Raw genomic sequence first — 24,948 nt, 5'->3', positions numbered from 1 at the left:
TACTTTGATGCTATGTAAATACCCTGCAACTCATCAAACTGTCTACCCATTAGTTTTAGTATCCACTGATGATAATAAATATTAATTAAAGTAGATAATAAATATTTGCTTTCTTCCCAATTATCTGTGCGCCTGTCTTTCAGGCTTTCTGGATTTTTTATTTATTTACTGTTATAATTTATTACTACCATTTATTTTGATGCTCAGATTGTCCCTGATTTAGCTGGTAGAAACTCCTTCAAACTGGCTCTTGTGTCTTTTCATATGCTCCTATTATTCTCTGAGTCCTTCTATACTTTCTAGTGTAACAAGCTGTTCCAGGTTCACCTTATATTTTCCCTCTCATTCTTTTTCTCACCTTATTACATGGGCTAGGAACTTCAGTACAGTGATTCATGGAAGTGGTGATGGTAGGCATCCTTGTCTCTTTCAAGATTTTATCATTAAATACGCTGTTTGTTATAGTTTGTGAAGAATTTTTATCATGGATGATTGTCCAGTTTTATCACATGCTTTTTTCATCTGCTGAAGTGAGCATCAAACTTTTCTCCTTTATTTTGTTAATATGGCAAATGACATTCATTGATTTTAAAATGTTAAATCAGCCTTGCTTCCTGAAATAAAATCAACTTGATTGTGATGTTTTACCTGGATTCAGTTTGCAAGTGTGAGTGTGTGTGTATGTATATGTAATTTTCACATTGTTACTTTTGAAAGAATTTGAACGGGTAATTTACTTCTCTTGTCCTCTTAGGTTGTCATATCCTAAATGTGTCACGTGGGACTCTATGAGTTGAGATTTGATCCTTCTTTTTTATTCTCTGGAAGAATTTAGTGCAATTTTTCCTTCAGTGATTAAGAGAATTCACCAGTGAAACCTATCTGAGCCTGGATTATCTTTTGTGGAACTTCTTCAGTAAATATTTCTTTAGTATTTAAAATTTAAAAATTTCTTTAATAAATACTCAGATTTTCCCGTTTCCTTTTATGCCAAGTTTGGTTGTGTTTTTCAAGGATTTTGTGCATTTCATCAACATTTTCAAATTTATTGATACTATTTATAGCATCCTTTTATGTTTTTGACTTCTGGAGATTCTAGAATCTGTAGTGATGTTCCTTTTTTTTTTTCTTGATATTGGTTATTTTTGCCTTCTTTTTTCTTTTGTTTGATGAGCCTTGCTAAGAGGTATATATGTTTCTTGGTAAACATTCTGAGCACTTACTTTCTTAGATTATATAGTGAAGAGTCAAACATAAAAACTTTAAGGCTGATGTGTATGCTTTTTATTGAAACATTTAGTTTTTTTTTTAACATCTTCATTAGAGTATAATTGCTTTACAATGGTGTGTCAGTTTCTGTTTTATAACAGAGTGAATCAGTTATACATATACATATGTCACCATATCTCTTCCCTCTTGCATCTCCCTCCCTCCCACCCTCCCTATCCCACCCCTCTAGGTGGTCACAAAGCACTGAGCTGATCTCTCTGTGCTATGCGGCTGCTTCCCACTATCTATTTTACGTTTGGCAGTGTATATATGTCCGTGCCACTCTCTCACTTTGTCCCAGCTTACCCTTCCCCCTCCCCGTATCCTCAAGTCCATTCTCTAGTAGGTCTGCATCTTTTGTCCCATCTTGCCCCTAGGTTCTTCTGACCATTTTCTGTTCCTTTTTTTTTTTTTTAGATTCCATATATATGTGTTAGCATACGGTATATGTTTTTCTCTTTCTGACTTACTTCACTCTGTACGACAGTCTCTAGGTCCATCCACCTCACTACGAATAACTCAGTTTCGTTCCTTTTTATGGCTGAGTAATATTCCATTGTATATATGTGCCACATCTTCTTTATCCATTCATCCGATGATGGACACTTAGGTTGCTTCCATGTCCTGGCTATTGTAAATAGAGCTGCAATGAACATTTTGGTACATGACTCTTTTTGAATTATGGTTTTCTCAGGGTATATGCCCAGTAGTGGGATTGCTGGGTCGTATGGTAGTTCTATTTGTAGTTTTTTAAGGAACCTCCATACTGTTCTCCATAGTGGCTGAACCAATTCACATTCCCACCAGCAGTGCAAGAGTGTTCCCTTTTCTCCACACCCTCTACAGCATTTATTGTTTCTAGATTTTTTGATGATGGCCATTCTGACTGGTGTGAGATATCTCATTGTAGTTTTGATTTGCATTTCTCTAATGATTAATGATGTTGAGCATCGTTTCATGTGTTTGTTGGCAATCTGTATATCTTCTTTGGAGAAATGTCTGTTTAGGTCCTCTGCCCATTTTTGGATTGGGTGAAACATTTAGTTTTTGAACAAGCCTCTGTAAAATCTCCCTATGGCACTAGGTGGCACACTGTGACTTTGGATGAAAATACATATATTTTGTTTAAGTCTCTTGGAAGAAAAGAACCTGTGTGAAAATACTGTTTGAAATAGACATCTATAATGTTTTGAAGTATCTCAGACTCATTTATTGCATTTCAAACCCTGATGCTTTAATTAAAATGTTTAAAATTGCATTAAGTTACTACTGACATTTTTATAAGAATAGGATTATTAAAATTGATTATAATATATGAGTTTTTACTGAAAAGAGTCCATTCAGCATATACTGCAGAAGGCACTTGTGCTTTAAACTGAAAAATGGTTTTCAGTCATGTGTTGTAAGATGAGTGTTATAATGTTTTTCCTTATGAAGTATTGGAATTAAGAATGAAGACAGTGTTGAGCTGGTGGCTTTTTCTTTGAATATGTGTATGTGTACTAAGTATAAAAGAACTAACTACAAAATTTGTGGTAGAACTGAAATGTTTATGGAAGAAGACAATATTAGGTTTCCAATTTTCTGGTCTAGCAGTACTACATTGTTGCTCTCTTGTGGTCATTTTAGTTCCGAGAAACTCATTACTTTATGAAGACTCTTGAGTTATAAAGTAAAGAATAGTGGATTTTATGATCTGAGATATATATATATATATATATATATATATATATATATATATGTATATCTACCTATATAATTTTCTGTGATTGCATAAGAGAATTATCTGAAAAAGAGATGAAAAGTAGACCACCTATTTAAATGTATTCATCTGGCCTGAAAGGAATAGTGATACATTTTGGTTAAAACAATGCTTAGATAACCTAAATGATAGATGCCAACCTAAGTTATATAATCATTGGGCGATGTCTTTAAGCAAAAGGAGATTTTATGATGTTACACTGATTGGAAAGTATGGGAATAGAAAAGAGATCATTCAAGTATTTTGCACAGAATGGAGCTGGAACATTGGTCACGGACTAATGAGTCTCAGTGAAAGCTTATGAGTCAGGTAAGTAGATGCCATGTGGATATCCAGGGTAAGGTCAGAGGAATGAAGGAATGTGGAGGCAGGTATTTATTTTAAAAATATAAATAGTCAAGTTTTGGAGAGGGAAATTTGGGTTAACTTCATAGCACAGAGTATTAGAGTGGAAGAGAGCAGTCTTTGTTTGCCTAATAGTTTGAGCTGGGTGGTTCATTCGTGTACACTGAAACTCAGTTCCTGTCACTCGCAGCTTTAGCTTCTTTGGTTATTCCCTGTTTCCCTACATATGCAATTTCACTTCCTATGGATCATTCCCATCAGCATAAAACCATACTATCATCCATCTTAAAAACCTTCTCTGTTCATTTTGCTTTCTTCTTTCTCTTTTCGCCTGTACTACAAAACTCAAAAAAAGTTATTTATACTTACTGTCTCCATTTTCTCACTCAACATTCTCTTGAACTCTCTTGAGTCAAGGTTTTTGACCCTACTATTCTACTGAATAGGTAGTAATAAGTTATTCATTTATTTATTATAAATTATTACTTTTATCACTTCCTGGCCAATTCAAAGCTGTCAGTCTCACTGTATCATTGCTTCTTTAAAGGTGAGCTGTTTTTCCCTCCTCTGTATGCTTTTAAGTTTTTCTCTCTGTTTCAGGCTATCATCAGTATTTCTGTGGTTGGTTTAGGCCTGGTTTTCTTTGTATTTATATTTATCATGCTTGGAGTTTGTAGAGCTTCTGGAATAATTGAGCTTATATCTGTTGTCACCTTTATTTATTTATTTTTTACATCTTTATTGGAGTGTAATTGCTTTAAAATGGTGTGTTAGTTTCTGCTTTATAACAAAGTGAATCAGTTATACATATACATATGTTCCCATATCTCTTCCCTCTTGCGTCTCCCTCCCTCCCACCCTGCCTGTCCCACCCCTCTAGGTGGTCACAAAGCACTGAGCTGATCTCCCTGTGCTATGTGGCTGCTTCCACTAGCTATCTGTTTTACGTTTGGTAGTGTATATGTCCATGCCACTCTCTCGCTTTGTCACAGCTTACCCTTCCCCCTCCCCATATCCTCAGGTACATTCTCTAGTAGGTCTGTGTCTTTATTCCCGTCTTACCCCTAGGTTCTTCATGACAATTTTTTCTTCTTAGATTCCATATATATGTGTTAGCATACGGTATTTGTCTTTCTCTTTCTGACTTACTTCACTCTGTATGACAGACTCTAGGTGCATCCACCTCACTACAAATAACTCAATTCCATTTCTTTTTATGGCTGAGTAATACTCCATTGTATATATGTGCCACATCTTCTTTACCCATTCATCCGATGATGGATGCTTCCATGTCCTGGCTATTGTAAATAGAGCTGCAATGAACATTTTGGTACATGACTCTTTTTGAATTATGGTTTTCTCAGGATATATGCCCAGTAGTGGGATTGCTGGGTCATATGGTAGTTCTATTTGTAGTTTTTTAAGGAACCTCCATACTGTTCTCCATAGTGGCTGTACCAATTCACATTCCCACCAGCAGTGCAAGAGTATTCCCTTTCCTCCACACCCTCTCTACCATTTATTGTTTGTAGATTTTTTGATGATGGCCATTCTGACCCATGTGAGATGATATCTCATTGTAGTTTTGATTTGCATTTCTCTAATGATTAATGATGTTGAGCATCGTTTCATGTGTTTGTTGGCAATCTGTATATCTTCTTTGGAGAAATGTCTATTTAGGTCTCTGCCCATTTTTGGATTGGGTTGTTTGTTTTTTTGTTATTGAGCTGCATGAGCTGCTTATAAATTTTGGAGATTAATCCTTTGTCAGTTGCTTCATTTGCAAATATTTTCTCCCATTCTGAGGGTTGTCTTTTGGTCTTGTTTATGGTTTCCTTTGCTGTGCAAAAGCTTTTAAGTTTCATTAGGTCCCATTTGTTTATTTTTGTTTTTATTTCCATTTCTCTAGGACATAGGTCAAAAAGGATCTTGCTGTGGTTTATGTCATAGAGTGTTCTGGCTGTGTTTTCCTCTAAGAGTTTGATAGTTGCTGGCCTTACATTTAAGTCTTCAATCCATTTTTGAGCTTATTTTTGTGTATGGTGTTAGGGAGTGTTCTAATCTCATACTTTTACATGTATCTGTCCAGTTTTTCCAGCACCACTTATTAAAGAGTCTGTCCTTTCTCCACTGTACATTCCAGCCTCCTTTATCAAAGACAAGGTGACCATATGTGTGTGGGTATATCTCTGGGCCTTCTATCCTGTTCCATTGATCTATATTTCTGTTTTTGTGCCAGTACCATACTGTCTTGATTATTGTAACTTTGTAGTATAGTCTGAAGTCAGGGAGCCTGATTCCTCCAGCTCCATTTTTCGTTCTGAAGATTGCTTTGGCTATTCAGGGTCTTTTGTGTTTCCATACAAATTGTGAAATTTTTTGTTCTATTTCTGTGAAAAATGCCAGTGGTAGTTTGATAGGGATTGCATGGAATCTGTAGATTGCTTTGGGTAGTAGAGTCATTTTCACAATGTTGATTCTTCCAATCCAAGAACATGGTATATCTCTCCATCTATTTGTATCATCTTTAATTTCTTTCATCAGTGTCTTCTAATTTTCTGCATACAGCTCTTTTGTCTCCTTAGGTAGGTTTATTCCTAGATATTTTATTCTTTTTGTTGCAGTGGTAAATGGGAGTGTTTTCTTAATTTCACTTTGAGATTTTTCATCATTAGTGTATAACAATGCCAGAGATTTCTGTGCATTAATTTTGTATCCTGCTACTTTACCAAATACATTGATTAGCTCTAGTAGTTTTCTGGTAGCATCTTTAGGATTCTCTATGTATAGTATCATGTCATCTGCAAATAGTGACAGCTTTACTTCTTCTTTTCCGATTTGGATTCCTTTTATTTCCTTTTCTTCTCTGATTGATGTGGCTAAAACTTCCAAAACTATGTTGAATAGGAGTGGTGAGAGTGGGCAACCTTGTCTTGTTCCTGATCTTAGTGGAAATGCTTTCAGTTTTTCACCATTGAGGACGATATTGGCTGTGGGTTTGTCATATATGGCCTTTATTATGTTGAGGAAAGTTCGCTCTATGCCTACTTTCTGCAGGGTTTTTATCATAAATGGGTGTTGAATTTTGTCGAATGCTTTCTCTGCATCTATTGAGATGATCATATGGTTTTTCTCCTTCAATTTGTTAATACGGTGTATCACGTTGATTGATATGCGTATATTGAAGAATCCTTGCATTCCTGGAATAAACCCCACTTGATCATGGTGTATGATCCTTTTAATGTGCTGTTGGATTCTGTTTGCTAATATTTTGTTGAGGATTTTTGCATCTATGTTCATCAGTGATACTGGCCTGTAGTTTTCTCTCTTTGTGACATCCTTGTCTGGTTTTGGTATCAGGGTGATGGTGGCCTGGTAGAATGAGTTGGAGAGTGTTCCTCCCTCTGCTATATTTTGGAAGAGTTTGAGAAGGATAGGTGTTAGCTCTTCTCTAAATGTTTGATAGAATTCGCCTGTCAAGCCATCTGGTCCTGGGCTTTTGGTTGTTGGAAGATTTTTAAACACAGTTTCAATTTCAGTGCTTGTGATTGGTCTGTTCATATTTTCTATTTCCTCCTGATTCAGTCTTGGCAGGTTGTGCATTTCTAAGAATTTGTCCATTTTGTTTGTCCAATTTGTCCAATTTGTCCAATTTGTTTCTTCCAGGTTGTCCATTTTATTGGCATAGAGTTGCTTGTAGTAATCTCTCATGATCTTTTGTATTTCTGCAGTGTCAGTTGTTACTTCTCCTTTTTCATTTCTAATTCTGTTGATTTGAGTCTTCTCGCTTTTTTACTTGATGAGTCTGGCTAATGGTTTATCAAGTTTGTTTATCTTCTCAAAGAACCAGCTTTTAGTTTTATTAATCTTTGCTATCGTTTCCTTCATTTCTTCTTCATTTATTTCTGATCTGATCTTTATGATTTCTTTCCTTCTGCTAACTTTGGGTTTTTTTGTTCTCCTTTCTCTAATTGCTTTAGGTGCAAGGTTAGGTTGTTTATTTGGGGTGTTTCTTGTTTCTTAAGGTAGGATTGTATTGCTATAGACTTCCATCTTAGAACTACTTTTGCTGCATCCCATAGGTTTTGGGTTGTTGTATCTCCATTGTCACTTGTTTCTAGGTATTTTTTGATTTCCTCTTTGATTTCTTCAGTGATCACTTCGTTATTAAGTAGTGCATTGTTTAGCCTCCATGTGTTTGTATTTTTTACAGCTGTTTTCCTGTAATTGATATCTAGTCTCATAGCATTGTGGTCGGAAAAGATACTTGATACAATTTCAATTTTCTTGAATTTACCAAGGCTTGATTTGTGACCCAAGATATGATCTATCCTGGAGAATGTTCCATGAGCACTTGAGAAAAATGTATATTCTGTTGTTTTTGGATGGAATGTCCTATAAATATCAGTGAAGTCCATCTTGTTTAATGTATCATTTAAAGCTTGTGTTTCCTTATTTATTTTCATTTTGGATGATCTGTCTATTGGTGAAAGTGGGGTTTTAAAGTCCCATTCTATGATTGTGTTACTGTCGATTTCCCCTTTTATGGCTGTTAATATTTGCCTTATGTATTGAGGTGCTCCTATGTTGGGTGCATAAATATTTACAATTGTTATATCTTCTTCTTGGATCGATCCCTTGATAATTATGTAGTGTCCTTCTTTGTCTCTTGTAATAGTCTTTATTTTGAAGTCTATTTTGTCTGATATGAGAATTGCTACTCCAGCTTTCCTCTGGTTTCCATTTGCATGGAATATCTTTTTCCATCCCCTCACTTTCAGTCTGTATGTATCCCTAGGTCTGAAGTGGGTCTCTTGTAGACAGCATATATATGGGTCTTGTTTTTGTATCCATTCAGCCAGTCTGTGTCTTTTGGTGGGAGCATTTAATCCATTTACATTTAAGGTAATTATCGATATGTATGTTCTTATTCCCATTTTCTTAATTGTTTTGGGTTTGTTATTGTAGGTCTTTTCCTTCTCTTGTGTTTCTTGCCTAGAGAAGTTCCTTTAGCATTTGCTATAAAGCTGGTTTGGTGGTGCTGAACTCTCTCAGCTTTTGCTTGTCTGTAAAGGTTTTAATTTCTCCATCAAATCTGAATGAGATCCTTGCTGGGTAGAGTAATCTTGCTTGTAGGTTTTTCGCCTTCATCACTTTAAATATGTCCTGACAATCTCTCCTGGCTTGCAGAGTTTCTGCTGAAAGATCAGCTGTTAACCTTATGGGGATTCCCTTGTGTGTTATTTGTTGTTTTTCCCTTGCTGCTTTTAATATGTTTTCTTTGTGTTTAATTTTTGACAGTTTGATTAATCTGTGTCTTGGCATGTTTCTCCTTGGATTTATCCTGTATGGGCCTCTCTGTGCTTCCTGGACTTGATTAACTATTTCCTTTCCCATATTAGGGAAGTTTTCAAGTATAATCTCTTCAAATATTTTCTCAGTCCGTTTCTTTTTCTCTTTTTCTTCTGGGACCCCTATAATTTGAATATTGGTGTGTTTAACGTTGTCCCAGAGGTCTCTGAGACTGTCCTCAGTTCTTTTCATTCTTTTTTCTTTATTCTGCTCTGCAGTAGTTATTTCCACTATTTTGTCTTCCAGGTCACTTATCCGTTCTTCTGCCTCAGTTATTCTGCTATTGATCCCTTGTAGAGTATTTTTAATTTCATTTATTGTGTTGTTCATAGTTACTTGTTTCCTCTTTAGTTCTTCTAGGTCCTTGTTAACTGTTTCTTGCATTTTCTCTATTGTATTTTCAAGATTTTGAATCATCTTTACTATCATTACTCTGAATTCTTTTTCAGGTAGACTGCCTATTTCCTCTTCATTTGTTAGGTCTGGTGGGTTTTTCTCTTGCTCCTTCATCTGCTGTGTGTTTTTCTGTCTTCTTATTTTGCTTATCTTACTGTGTTTGGGGTCTCCTTTTTGCAGGCTGCAGGTTTGTAGTTCTGTCTTGTTTTTGGTGTCTGTCCCCAGTGGCTAAGGTTGGTTCAGCGGGTTGTGTAGGCTTCCTGGTGGAGGGGACTAGTTCCTGGGTTCTGGTGGATGAGGCTTGATCTTGTCTTTCTGGTGGGCAGGTCCACGTCTGGTGGTGTGTTTTGGGGTGTCTGTGGCCTTATTATGATTTTAGGCAGCCTCTCTGCTAATGGGTGGGGTTGTGTTCCTGTCTTTCTAGTTGTTTGGCATAGGTTGTCCAGCACTGTAGCTTGCTGGTTGTTGAGTGAAGCTGGCTGCTGGTGTTGAGATGGAGATCTCTGGGAGATTTCTGCCGTTTGGTATTACGTGGAGCTGGGAGGTCTCTGTGGACCAGTGTCCTGAAGTTGGCTCTCCCACCTCAGAGGCACAGCACTGACTCCTGGCTGCAGCACCAAGAGCCTTTAATCCACACGGCTCAGAATAAAAGGGAGAAGAAGTACAAAGAAAGAAAGAAAGAGGATAAAATAAAATAAAGTTATTAAAATAAAAAATAATTATTAAGAAAAAATTTTTTTTAAAAAGTAAAAAAAAAAACCGATGGACAGAATCCTAGGACAAATGTTGACAGCAAAGCTATACAGACAAAATCTCACACAGACGCATATACATACACACTCACAAAAAGAGGAAAAGGGGAAAAAATAGTAAATCTTGCTCGCAAAGTGCACCTCCTCAATTTGGTATGATCCTTGTCTATTTAGGTATTCCACAGATGCAGGGTATATCAAGTTGATTGTGGAGATTTAATCTGCTGTTCCTGAGGCTGCTGGGAGAGATTTCCCTTTCTCTTCTTTGTTCTCACAGCTCCCGGGGCTCAGCTTTGGATTTGGCCCTGCCTCTGCATGTAGGTCCCCAGAGGGCGTCTGTTCTTCACTCAGACAGGACGGGGTTAAAGGAGCAGCTGATTGAGGTGCTCTGGCTCACTCAGGCCAGGGGGAGGGAGGGGCACGGAGTGCGGGGCGAGCCTGCGGCAGCAGAGGCCTGCAGGATGTTGCACCAGCCTGAGGCGCGCCGTGCGTTCTCCCTGGGAAGTTGTCCCTGGATTCCGGGCCCCTGGCAGCGGTGGGCTGCACAGGCTCCCCGGAAGGGAGGTGTGGATAGTGACCTGTGCTCGCACACAGGCTTCTTGGTTGCGGCAGCAGCAGCCTTAGCGTCTCTTGCCCGTCTCTGGGGTCCGCACTGTTAGCCGTGGCTCGTGCCCGTCTCTGGAGCTCCTTTAAGCAGCGCTCTTAATCTCCTCTCCTGGCGCACCAGGAAACAAAGAGGGAAGAAAAAGTCTCTTGCCTCTTCGGCAGGTCCAGACTTTTCCCCGGACTCCCTCCCGGCTAGCCGTGGTGCACTAACCCCTTCAGGCTGTGTTCATGCCGCCAGTCCTCTCTCCCTGCGATGCGGGGTAAGCCCGAGCCACAGCTCCCAGCCCCTGCCCGTCCCGGCGGGTGAGCAGACAAGCCTCTCAGGCTGGTAAGTGCTGGTCGGCAGCGATCCTTTGTGCGGAATCTCTCCGCTTTGCCCTCTGTACCCCTGTCGCTGTGCTCTCCTCTGCCACCCGGAGTATCCGCCCGCGAAGGGGCTTCCTAGTGTGTGGAAACCTTTCCTCCTTCATGGCTCCCTCCCGCTGGTGTAGGTACCATCCCTATTTTTTTTCTTTTTTCTTTTGCCCTACCCAGGTACGTGGGGAGTTTCTTGCCTTTTGGGAGGTCTAAGGTCTTCTGCCAGTGTTCACTAGGTGTTCTGTAGGAGTTGTTCCACGTGTAGATGTATTTCTGATGTATCTGTGGGGAGGAAGGTGATCTCCGAGTCTTACTCTTCCTCCATCTTCCCCCTCTCTCTGTTGTCAACTTTATATTATCAAAGACATTAGTGGAACAGTTGGTGAAATTTAAATAATTACTCTAATTTAGATAATAATTTGGATCAATGATAATTTCCTGATTTGATAGTTGTAGTATATTTATATAGGGGAGTGTCTTTGGATATATGAAATACACATTGGAGTACTTAAGGGCAAAAGATATGATGATTGCAGTTTATTCTCAGATGTTTTAGGAAAAAGAATATATGAGGATATTTTGAGGATTCTTTGTGCTAATTTGTAACTTTTCTATAATTTGAATTTATTTTAAACTGAACAGTAATATATATTTCCCACAGAGCAACACCCATTTGTTTACATGTTGTGTATGGCTGCTGTCATACAAAATGGCATGATTGAGTAGTTGTCATAAGAGACTGTATGGCCTGCAAAGCCTAAAATAATAATTGTTTATTGTCTGGCCCATTGTAGAGGAAGTTCGTGGACCCCTGCCCTAGAGTGTAGTGACTTTTTTCTTCTCTCAAAGTCATACTAATTAATACGTTCTTTTGTTTGAGAACCGTGTGTTGCCTTTCTTTCACATACTCCCCAAATAAGCCAGCAATTAAAATTTACCAGTACGTGAGGGGAACCCAGAAACTAAAGAGTAACATATTACAGGTATATAATGTAACCACACTGAAGGGTTGAGGATGAGACGAAATAATTTAAGTAATTTTGGAAAACAAAATTTAGTACTTTGGACACTGTAAGGCTAAAGATGGAACTGTATAGAAATATAATCTTGTTAGTAAGTGTGTTTCTCACAGAGATGTGGGTTAGCAGTTATGAAACTACTTTATTTTATTTTATTTATTTATTTTTTATTACTTTTGGCCACATGGCGTGGCTAGTGGGATCTTAGTTCTCTGAGCAGGGATCAAACCTGGACCCTCGTCAGTGAAAGCACAGAGTCCTAACCACTGGACCGCCAGGGAATTCCCCCTTTTTTTTTTTGAAACTACTTTATGTATATATTAGAATTGAACAGGTAAGTAAATATATTTTAGATGATGAGAGCTGGGTTTCTTACTGTTGGAGAAAGAAATTACGAATAAGGAAAGGGGAAGGCTAAAATGAACCTATGATGTAGGATTGAAATCAGAGGTATTGGGACTTCCCTGGTGGTCCAGTGGGTAAGAATCTGAGTTCCCAGTGCAGTGGGCCTGGGCTTGATCCCTGGTCAGGGAACTAGATCCTGCATGCATGCTGCAACTAAGAGTCTGCATGCTGCAACTAAGAAGCCCGCATGCTGCAACTGAGAATTCCTTATGCCGCAGCTAAAAGTCTGCATGCCTCAACTAAGAAGCCCACTTGCTGTGACTAAAAAGCCTGCATGCCGCAACTAAGGATCCCGCATGCTGCAAGGAAGATCCCGTGTGTTGCAACTAAGACCCTGTGCAGCCAAAATAAATAAATCTTAAAAAAAAGAAATCAGAGGTATCAGAGGTATTAATATAAACTCACAGTTTTCAATATCTCTATACAGATAGATACAGAAATACAGATGTGTTTATTGTGGATTAGTGTGCATACATATAGTTCCTGTTACCTGTCATGATACTATGGGTTGACTAGGTGGTTTTTCTGCCCTGGGGTGCTGGGATGGCAGCATTCATCCGGGGGCTTGACTGGGCTGCAATGTCCAAGATGGCTCAGTGGATGTTGTCTGTCAGCTGGGAGTTCAGCTGGGCCTGTCCATCAGTGCTGACTTTACGTGGTCTCTCTACTGGTGGCTTTGGCTTCTCATGGCATGGATGGCTGGGTTTCAAGAGTGAATATCCTAAGAAGGAGCATTCCAAGAGACCCAGGTAGAGACTGCAAAGCTTCTTATGACCTATTTTCAGAAATTATGCAGTGTCACTTCCACCTCATTTTATAGGTCAAAAAGCAGGTCACAGAGCCAGGTTCAAGGGAAGGGGATTACACAAGGGCATGAACACCAGCAGGAGTGGTTTATTGAGGGGAAGGGGGCATCTGGAGACTAGATACCATACTGATTAATTCATATATTAGTTTTTGCTCTTACGTGTTTGGTTCACTCATTTGGATTGTTAATTCTTTGAGGATACGTATATTACCTTATATTTTTGTATTCTTCTCGGTGTTTTACACAGTGCTTGGCACATAGTAATTGTCCAGTAAATTTGTTGTTGACTAAGGATTCCAGGGATGCTAAGAGTTTAGACTGGCAAGAACTAGAAGAGAAGATGAACTCACTCATTAGTTGGACTAGGATTTTGGGCTGGGCCAGGAGTGAATTCTTTTCAGAAAGAGGTAGATTTCCCACATGGAGTTAAGGGTTGGGCAAGGAGGCTGCATCCTTGTGCTCATAGGGATGCTTTAGAGCCATTTTCTTTTCATAGATTCTTGACTTATAAAAATGGGCTATTTTCTGGTATTGAAGAACCTAGAGGCAGGACAGGAATAAAGATGCAGACGTAGAGAGTTGACTTGAGGCCACGGGGAGGGGGAAGGGTAAGCTGGGACGAAGTGAGAGAGAGGCATGGACTTATATATACTACCAAATGTAAAATAGATGGCTAGTGGGAAGCAGCCGCATAGCACAGGGAGATCAGCTCAATGCTTTGTGACCACCTAGAGGGGTGGGATAGGGAGGGTGGGAGGGAGACGCAAGAGGGAGGAGATATGGGGATATATGTATAGGTATAGCTAATTCACTTTGTTATAAAGCAGAAATTAACACATCATTGTAAAACAATTATACTCTAATAAAGATGTTACAAAAGAATAAAGTAAAAAAAAAAGTAAAAAAATAAAAATAAAAATATAGAGAAGCAAAAGAAGACAGTAAAGGCATCCATGATCTTATTACAACCGAAAAAAAAGGACTATTTTCATATAGCATTCATTAGTGGATTTTTTTTTTTACTTTACATTACTGGATCTGGCTTCCATTGGCCCAGGGTTTTGTTGGGGCTGAACCTGTAGGCTAGTGTTGCTTTCAGCTGTGTGGAACTAGAGAAAGCAAGAATACACAGACGCACACACACACCACTTACATGTATACATACACACATTGTGTGCAGTAGGGCAGAGTTTAAAATTTTGCAACTTAAATATGTTAGTTTACAGGAATTATTATTTAGATCCCAATAACTTGGAGATAAAATTATGCAGTGGAAATTTACAGCTGAGTGAAAATTTACTTTAGCAGTATCTGTAGGGAAAAAAATAGGAGTCTTGAAAACATCTTTTGTTGCCGAGAGCTTTCAGAGGGAATATGTACCCTCTTTAACCTGTGATACATATGGGGGAGTGGTGCTGAAATGGGTACACAGCAGTGTTTGTGCTCCTTAGGACAGTTTTTCAAACCTTAGGTTGAATTCATTCTTGAAATGATTTATTTATTTTTCAAGTTGTAAAATTCAGTCTTTTTAGAAGTAAAAAAGATCTGGGACTTACTCTTATTTCTGTCTAAGCACCTTTCCGATCCCAAATTAGTTTTAAGTGTTTCCTTTCTGAGAAAATAATAGAAATGATGAATTTGTCTGCCAGATATATTTTTTATGTTGACTAATTTAATAAACTAATACATGTTCTCTTTTCTGTGCATAGGCTTCATTCCAGCGCTCCAATAGTCATGACAAAGTAAGGAGAATAGTTGCAGAGGAGGGTCGTACAGCAAGAAACCTAATAGCTTGGAGTGTTCCACTAGAAAGCAAAGATGATGATGGTATGTATTAAAAAAAAAGTTTCATTTTTGTTGTAAATTAGAAGAATGTATTTAGTCTTGAACAGTAGACAGACTGAAGACTGTTTATAATTAGAAGTCTTGGGCAAATTAGTATGTATTAAATAAGAAATAATTTTTTATCTTACCTAATACACAAATGAAAATGATATTGTTAGTTTCACTGTTTCACATAGGAATGAAATTGGCTGTGTTATTATGACTGGCAGATTAGGTTTTTTTTTAAAGTTTAGGAGATTTAGATTTTTTCTATCCTCAAGTCCATTCTTTACGTCTCCATCTGTCTTTATTCCTGTCCTGCCCCTAGGTTCTTCAGAACCATTTTTCTTTCTTTTTTAGATTCTATATATATGTGTTAGCATGTGGTATTTGTTTTTCTCTTTCTGACTTACTTCAGTCTGTATGACAGACTCTAGGTCCATCCACCTCACTCATTTGTCAGTCTTCTTAGGTATTTTTAGAGAGCAGTTCTTTTGGATCACAAAAACTATTAAATAGAGGTGGAAATTAAATTTTTCTTTTTAAATCTAGCTCCTTACTAGCTAAAATTGTCATATGGAGCTTACTATTACTTCATTTCTTTTATAGAAAATATATATCAACATTATTTAGTACAAAAGTGGCAAGAAACCTAGAAATATCTCATGGTTGCTCTATGTTATAAATACTGTTTTATGAAATTTTCTCATTTTTCATGGGTTATTCAAAACACAATGTAGTCTGAAGGTGTTATTAAAATTGCTTCTATTCAAAAAACATAAAAGGAAAGAAAATATAATAATGAATCCTATATCTGTATATATCCTGATATTGCACATAAGTACATAAAAAATTGGCCAGTACTATTTTTTTTTTAGTTCGTTTAATTAATTAATTTGGCCGCGTTGGGTCTTCGCCTCTGCGCGAGGGCCCTCTCTGGTTGCGGCGAGCAGGGGCCACTCTTCATCGCGGTGCGCGGGCCTCTCACCGCCGCGGCCTCTCCCGTTGCGGAGCACAGGCTCCAGACGCACAGGCTCAGCAGTTGTGGCTCACGGGCCCAGTTACTCTGCGTCATGTGGGATCCTCCCAGACCAGGGCTCGAACCCGTGTCCCCTGCATTGGCAGGCAGACTCCCAACCACTGCACCACCCGGGAAGCCCGACCAGTACTATTTTAAAGCTTCATTTATGCTTATTGCAAACTAATGGAAATAAGAGCACAAAGAATTAGAACGTTCTGAATATCTATAATAATGATGACAAAGGAAAAATGTTAACTTCATAATTTTTAAGGATTATTTTATATTGTTAAAACGTTGCCACTTACAGAAAAATCTTTATTTTGCTTTTTAAAAAGTATCAACTCGTTCTTGTTTTATGGCTGTCAGCTATACTCAGATGTTTCTGAGGATGATAATTCAATTTTTAAAAGTTTTCTTCTGTTCTTTATTTTATTCCTGTCTCCTCTGGTATTTGTTCTAAGCTGATTATTCTCCTGGATATTCTAAGAAGCCTCTGATACATTGTTCTCTATGATGAAAGGATGAATAAAAGGCTGTGTGGGGGTGGAGAGTTCTCTGCCTCCACCCCTGGTAGAACAGTGAGGGAGGCCCTCTGATGTGCAGATAAATTGATAGTAGGTGTTATGGTTCATTTCATTTGTACTGCTTCAGGGGTCTTGGCCCAAAATTATTTTGCAAAAAGGAAAACGAGTCTGTTGTACATTACAGAATTTTACTCCTGTTTTGGAATAGCTCTCAAGAATAGAGTGATTATAAAACAGTAGTTAGTGTCTTTCTTATAAAAAAGAGCAAGTGAGAAAGCTGTATCTGCTGCAGAAATACAAAGAACTGAAAATGTCCCTTTTCAAAATGAAACTATATATTTCATAAATCAGATAAATTAAAACAGAAAATACTGAGTTTTTATATGGTAAAAAAATGTATTCTTGGGCTTCCCTGGTGGCGCAGTGGTTGAGAGTCCGCCTGCCGATGCAGGGGACACGGGTTGGTGCCCTGGTCCGGGAGGATCTCACATGCCGCGGAGCGGCTGGGCCCGTGAGCCATGGCCGCTGAGCCTGCGCATCCGGAGCCTGTGCGCTGCAGCGGGAGAGGCCGCAGCAGTGAGAGGCCCGCGTACTGCAAAAACAAACAAACAAACAAAACATGTATTCTTAATTTTATTGTCAAACTAAAATTTGAATTCAAAGAACTACTTTCAAAGGAGCTATATATAAGCTGAAGAGTGTCACTAACCTGATTTTGTTTTTAAATTATCAGACTATCTGACTTCTTGAAGAAGTTGATTTTCTTCCTATTCTGAGAAGCCATTCAATAAAAGCAGTCTCTGGGACCTTGGAAATTTGTTTTTTATGACATCTGTAGTTCATGTTGGCCATGTATAGATTGTTCTGTGGTCTCTGGAAGGAGATTATGTGTTAGTATGCCTGGATAATTTGCACAGTTCAGTTTTATATTATCTGTTTGTTGATCTATATATATTTATCTATTTTTGCCTTGAAGGAAAATCTAAATGTCAAACTGGTGGAAAATCAAAGAGGACAATTCAAGGCACTCATAAAACGACAAAACAGGTACAGCATATACAACTGTTTACTTTTTTGTGATTAATTTCAATTATAAAATCTAATTTTTCAGTATTTGAATATTGCATATTTTATCTCCATATAAAAATTTAATGTAACATCCTTTATTTAACAAATGTGTATGTAGTATTATGTGCCTAACTTGTACTAAATACTTTACAGATATTAATTTGTTTCTTATAACAACCCTTTGATGTAGGCATTATTCTTCATTTACAAATGAGAAAACTGAGGTAGAGAGAGGTTATGTAACTTACTAGTAAGTGACACAGCCAAGATTTGAACCCATGCCATCAATTTCTACAGTTTATCTTCTTAACTCCTCTGCTGCACATGCCATATTTGTGATTCTTCTATGATTTACTTTCTAGGTATAATGAAGTCTTTTGGATGTAGGATAATAAAGATGTATTCAATCTAAAATTTTTCAGATTGTTCTACTAAAATTTTAGAGAACACAAGCCTACCTTATTTTTAAAAGTGTTTTGGCATATTTATAGTTAGCTCTGTAATCTGTAGTTATTTTCCCTGAACTTTTCATATATATTATTTTAGTTTATTAAATATACCAATATGTATTATGTAAACCCCAAACTACACATAAGGAAAACATGGACTTCTAATCAAGGTGGCATTGTGAGTTCATAAAATATTCCCTAGTCCTCTCATACAAGAGGCATCAATGATAAAATATTTTTTAAAAATTAAAGAGACAAGGGATTTTCAAAAATAAAATAAAAATCTCTCTGGATCAGAAATAAAACAAACACATATATTCACAGATAAGTGGAGTTGGGGACACACTTACTGGACAAGTCCTATATAAGGGAGGCTGAAACACCCTGATTGTGGTGGGAAAACAGATCCAGGCTCATGGCATAAAACTTTAGGCTTGTGCAGTGTTCTGCACTAGGAGACAAAGAACACTACAATCTGCCTGGGGTTGTGGCCTGTGATAATTGACATCTGAAGCAATAAAAGAGAGTGGCCCTCTGGTTCATGACTGGGTCTGCTATATTCTTGAAGGGTGAGAGCTTTAAGTCCCCAATAAAAGGCCTCTGGAAGGGGACCATGGTGGGCCAGATGATGGTAACCATAAAACTAGTACACATGTAGTTAGGGTGAGCGAAGTGAAAAACTGAAATAAAACAAACTTAAATGCAAAATAAGTTTGCAAAACAAAATATCAAGGCACATGAGGAAAATAATATCGTAAGATATAAACAACACATTCCACAAATGAGAGAATTTACTCCTGAGGTAATGAAAAATGGTCATTTTTCTAAAGAGGACTTTCAAATAAACAAGTTTAAATTCCTCAAAGGAAAGATTAAATATAACGCAAAAAGGAAAATTCTGAAATAAAAGATGGATATGAATTTTGAACATTTATAGATAAAAGTGAACATCTTACAAATGAAAATGTTGTCCGTGAAATTTTAATTTTTTATTCGTACCTGCAATTAGTAAGAATAAATGATATATTGGACAGAGAGATTAGTTAAAGAGAGAATTTGTGAGTTGGAAGACACTAACTACTTAAGAGGATTTAGAATGTAGCTCAGAGAACTAAAGAGATGGAAAATTGGAAAGAGAATTTGATTGAGAAATTCTAACATATGCCTTCTAGGACTTTTGAAATAGAGAATAAATAGTGGGCATGCAATATTTGGAAAAATGATGTTTAAAATTTTCCTTACTTTGAGTTCTCAAGAGATTCAGAGCATAACTGTAGAGCTGAGCAGGGTAAATAAAAATAGATTTATACCTAGATACATTCTAGAGAACCTGCAAACTGTTAAGGATAAAACTCTTAAAATACCAGGAAGTAAACAAAAGCACAGAGGAATAACAATAATATTGTAATGAACAAAAGAACAGTGGACCAATATCTACAAAGTTATAAGGCGAAATAACTTTTAACCCAGAAGTCTGTACCCATTCAAATGATCATTCAAGTGCAAGAGTGAAATAAAGCCATTTTTAGATGTACAAAGGCTAAGGGTTTGCCACCTACAGATGCTTAATGAAGGGACTATTAAAGACATACATCAGCAAGAAGAAAAGGTAACCTGTAGGAGGGAGCTTGATAAAAGGATAGCTGTAAAATATTTTAGTAAATCTCATTAACTATTGATGGTTTTCAAAAACACTCACACAACTAAATTTAGAAAGGTGGAGCTATAATCTTAAACAGTGTTAACACAGAAGACCATAGGGAGTTTGGAAGGGAGTTAACGTGATAAAATCCTTGTCTTATTTAGGAAGAAGTCTTTGTTTAAGGCTAGCTACTAAAGGACTAAAACAAGCGGGCACAATTTCCAAATAAACAGAGGAAAAGAGAAAGTGAATAAACCAAAGCTTTTCAACTAAATAGAAGGAAAGAGAAAGAAAAAAAGAAGAAAAATCATAGTAAGTGAAAAACATGAAAGATAATGGTAGATACTAAGTATAAATATTTCAGCAAACATAATATCAATACATGTAAACTGATTAAATTCAGTTCTTAAAAGTCAGATGATTGAATTAAACCTCTCATTTTAGATTGAGCTGTATACTGCTTATAAGAGACATATTTAAAACTTCAAGGAAAGTTTAAAACAAAGAAAGAGAAAAAAATCCAGGCAAAATACTTGATATTCTAGATGTGCTCTAAAGCTAGAATAGCAATATTCATATCAAACCAGGTGGACTTCAACATGAAAAGCATTGATTACAGAAAGATAGAAATTATATAATGGTGAAAAGAATAATCATCCAAAAAGTATAAAAGTACAAAACTTTTAGGTACCTAACAGCATGGGCTTGAAATATTTAAAGCCCAAACTAACAGAGTTACAAGGAGAAAAGTGTATTCATGATCATAGTGGTAAATATTCATATCCCTTACTCAGAAACTGATCAAGCAGGAATAAATAGCAAGAAGATAGAATTAAGATGCAATTATGATTGATCTCATAAATACATATACATATATGTATGTATATGTATGCATGTATATGTGTGTATTTATTGGCACTCAAATAGTGTACACAAAGCACATGCAAAAATTGATCACATCCTAGGTTATAAAGAAGTCTCAGTAAATACAAGTCAGACAAGAATATAGAAGTCAGACACAGCATGTTCTCTGACTGTAATGCAATTAAATTACAAATAAAATATAAGGATATTTTCATGTAATATAAAAAAAATTATTGATGGGCTAAAGACCAAATGAGAAAACAAAAAAATTAAGATTATCTGGAAGGATATTTTTATGACCTTGAATTAGAAGAGGCTTTCCTAGACAAGACAAAAAGCATAACTGATGGATATGTTATATCAAAATTAAATTTATATACTAAAAAACTCACTTAAACAAAGTTAAAGGTGAGATTGACTGGGAGAAGATACCATTCATCAAAGACTTCATAAAGAGCTAAAATTCATCAGAAAAAGGACAAATAACCCAATAAAAAATGGGGGAAACCTGAATAGCCTGTAAACCTGTGAAAAGATGCTCAGTTTCAGTAGTAATCAGGGAAATGCCTCTGGATTACTTGTGAAATCCTACAACTTTGCCCTCTAGAAGTAGGTTTACCATCAGCAAAACTTTCTTTGTTCCTCTCTTCCCTGCACATTCCCTTTACCTTCTTGTTTTAGGTAAATTCCAACTCACGTGTGGGGATACTGCTTCCTCCACAGTTGTTTTAAGTAGTAGTTGTTTTCTTCCCCCACAGCACTCCTACCTGTGATCCTAGAGGTGGCTTAGGTTTCCTGCTTGCTCCTCACTGGCATTTCGGGCAGTTCTCCCTCCCATCTCCTAAAACTCCTCAGATTTGAAGGACATGCCATCAGACATGTTGCAGCACTTACAGATTTCCAGGTCACTTCTTATTCCTTGAAGATATAATTTTCAGGCTCACTGCATGCTCTACACCATTACTGCCGTCCTCTCAATTTCTTGCATTTCTTTCCTCCAATAGTTTTGTCTTCTGCTCATTCCGATGGTCAGACTCTTGCCTTGTTCTCACTAACAACTACTCTCTCTCCAGGATCTCAGTCTCAGCCATCCCATCTTCTACCTGTCATCTCTCCTCCTGCCTTATTGTCTGTGATCATGTGACTCTAACAATTCTTCAACCCCATGCAATCTATAATTTACTGATCCTACCACCCTTTCATTATCCCTCATCCTCCATATGACCACACTTTCCTGGATATCCACCTGAGAGTCTATGGTTTGTCTGTCACAATTGCCTTCTTGCCCACTCTCCCAACTGTCTGGCTACCCTGCCCCTTGGTAGTACACGCTTGACAGAGTTGTCCTCATTACAGCCACTTTTCTGCCTATTCTGCTCTGTGCCCCATGCATTTGAAAGTGGCAGGAGAAAAGTATCAGTTATGTTGAAAGGCTCTTTTGACACTTATGACCGCTAACCTCATATGGATAGTACTGTCCCAAAGTCCTATTGCATGTCCCTACTTATTCATTTCAGTACAGATCCCATGGGCATTAAAAGGACAATAAAATAATACCATGAACAACTCTTTGCCACAGATTTGATAACCAGGATGAAATGGACTGATAGCTTGAAAGACATAATCTGTTAAAATTCACTCAAGATGAAATAGACACTCCGAATAAATGTACTAAAGAAATTAAATCAATAATTAATAACCTTTCAAAACAGAAAGTACCAGGCCCAGGTGGATTCACTGTTGAATTCTACCAAGCATTTAAGGAAGAAATTATACCAATTCTTTACAATCCATTTTAGAGGGTAGAAGCAGAGGGAATGCTTCCTAACTCATTTTATGAGGCCAGCATTATTCTAACACCAAAACCAGACAAAGACATTACAAGAAAACTGCAGACCAGTGACTCTCACAAACATAGATAGAAAAATCCTCAACAAAATATTAGCAGATCATATCCCACAATAAAAAGAATGATACACCATGAGCAAGTGGGATTTATCCCAGAGGTGCAAGGTTGGTTCGTAATTTAAAATAAATCAATGGAATTCATCACAGCAACAGGATAAAAAAGAAAAAACCTACTTTTATATCAATGATGCAGAAAAAAACTTTGACAAAATTCTACACCTAGAAAAGATGATAAAAATCTTTTACTAAACTAGGAATAGAGGGGAACTTATTCAACTTAATTAAAAAAAATTACAAAACCCTACAGCTAACATGATACTTAATGGGAGAAACTAGAAGCTTTCCCATTAAGATCAGTTATGAGGTAAGGATGTCCCCTTTCACCATTGCTTTTCAACATCTTAATGGAAGTTCTAGCTAATGCAATAAGACAAGAAAAGGAAATAAAAGGTATACAGATTGGGAGGAAGAAATAAAACTGTCTTTGTTCGTAGATGACATGATCATCTATGTAAGAAATCTGAAAGAATCAACCAAAAAAACTCCTATAACTAATAATTGATTACAGAAGGTTGCAAGATACAAGATTAACATAAAAAAGTCAGTTGTTTTCCTGTGTACCAGCAGTGAATAAGTGGTATTTGAAATTAAAAACACAATACCATTGGGACTTCCCTGGTGGTCCAGTGGTAAAGAAGCTGCCTTACAATGCAGGGTTTGATCCCTGGTCAGGGAACTAAGATCCCACATGCTGCAGGGCAACTAACTAAGCCTGCGCGCCACAACTAGTGAGCTCATGCACCTCAACGAGAGAGCTCACATGCTACAAACTACAGGGTCAACATGCCCTGGAGCCCACGCACCACAACTAGAGAGAGAAAATCCGCATGCCGCAACTGGAGAGAAGCCCGCACACCACAATGAAGAGCCCGCGTGCCGCAGTGAAAGATCCCACATGCCTCAACGAAGACCCAACACAGCTAAAAATAAATAAATAAAATAAATAAATAATAAAATAATAAAATAAATCTTAAAAAAACCCCCAAACCACAATACCATTTATATCAGCACTCCCCAAAATTAAATAGGTGCGTATAAACCTAACAGAATATGTATAAGATCTATATGAGGAAAACTATAAAACTCTGATGAGTGAACTCAAAGAGCTAAATAAATGGAGAGACATTCCATGTTGATGAATAGGAAGACTCAATATGGTCAAGATGTCATTTCTTCCCAGGTTGAAGAATATATTCAATAAATCCCAGCAAATTATTTTGTAGATATCAATAAACTTATTCTAAAGTTTATATGGAGAGGCAAAAGACCCAGAATAGGCAACAAAATATTGAAGGAGAAGAACAAAGTTGGAGGACTGACACTAACCAACTTCAAGACTTACTATAAAGCTACAGTAATCAAGGCAGTGTGATATTGGCAAAAGAAAAGACAAATAGATATATGGAACAGAATAGAAAGCCCAGAAATGTACCCACGTAATTAGTCAACTGATCTTTGACAAAGGAGCAAAGGCAATACAATGGAGCAAAGGTAGTCGTTTCACCAAATGGTGCTGGAACATCCATACGACAAAAAAAAAAAAAAATGAATCCGGACCCAGACCTCACATTCTTCACAAAAATTAACTCAAAATGGACTATTGACCATAAATGCAGAAGTATAAAACTCCTAGACAATAACATAGGAGAAAACCTAAATGACCTTGAATATGGTGATGACTTTTTAGGTACAGTATCAAAGGCATGATCTCTGAAAGAAATCAATGATAAGCTGGATTTCATTAAAATTAGAAACTTCTGTTCTGCAAAAGACAATGTCAAGAGAATGAGAAGACAAGTCACAGACTTGGGAGAAAATATTTAGAAAAAGATATCTGGTAAAAGACTGTTATCCAAAATATACAAAGGACTCTTTTTTTAAACATGTTTCAATGTTTCAATCATTGAAACAACCTGATTGAAAAATGAGCCAAAGACCTTAACAGACACCTCACCAAAGAGGATGTACAGATGGCAGATAAGCATATGAAAAGGTGTGCCACATCATATGTCATCAGGGAAATGCAAATTAAAACAATGAGCTACCACCACACACCTATTAGAATGACCAAAATTGGGAACACTGATAACTCCAAATGCTGGTGAGGATGAAGAGCCAAGAAACTCTCATTCAATGTTGGTGGGAATTCAGAGTGGAAATTCAGCCACTTTGGAAGACAGTTTGGCAGTTTCTTAACACAAGTAAACATACTCTTACCTTGTGATCAGCAGTCATGCCCTTGGTATATATGTAGATGAGTTGAAAACTTATGTCTAAACAAAAACATGCACATGGATGTTTATAGCAGCCTTTTTCATAATTGCCAAACCTGGAAGCCACCAAGATATCCAGTAGGTGAATGGATAAATAAGCTGTGGTACATTCAGCTCTAAAAAGAAATGAGCTATCAGGCCATGAAAAGACATGGAGGAAATTAATTGCATATTATTAAGTAAAAGAAGCCAATCTGAAAAGGCTGCATACTGTATGATTCCAACCTTAGGACATTCTAGAAAA

General features: G+C 37.2%; 1 protein-coding gene across 1 annotated transcript in view; it reads left to right on the top strand.

The window, feature by feature from the left end:
• Positions 1-24,948, top strand: part of SCAPER (S-phase cyclin A associated protein in the ER) — a 493,174-nt gene that overhangs the window by 38,643 nt on the left and 429,583 nt on the right. Inside the window, exons 3-4 of the mRNA XM_060005554.1 lie at positions 14,781-14,898; positions 17,417-17,487. Coding sequence (XP_059861537.1) covers positions 14,781-14,898; positions 17,417-17,487 — 189 coding nt within the window. The remainder of the gene's footprint in view (positions 1-14,780; positions 14,899-17,416; positions 17,488-24,948) is intronic.

The sequence above is a fragment of the Delphinus delphis genome, chromosome 2 (assembly GCF_949987515.2).
Source record: "Delphinus delphis chromosome 2, mDelDel1.2, whole genome shotgun sequence".
Lineage (NCBI taxonomy): Eukaryota > Metazoa > Chordata > Mammalia > Artiodactyla > Delphinidae > Delphinus > Delphinus delphis.
This window is presented reverse-complemented; position numbering and strand designations above follow the sequence as displayed.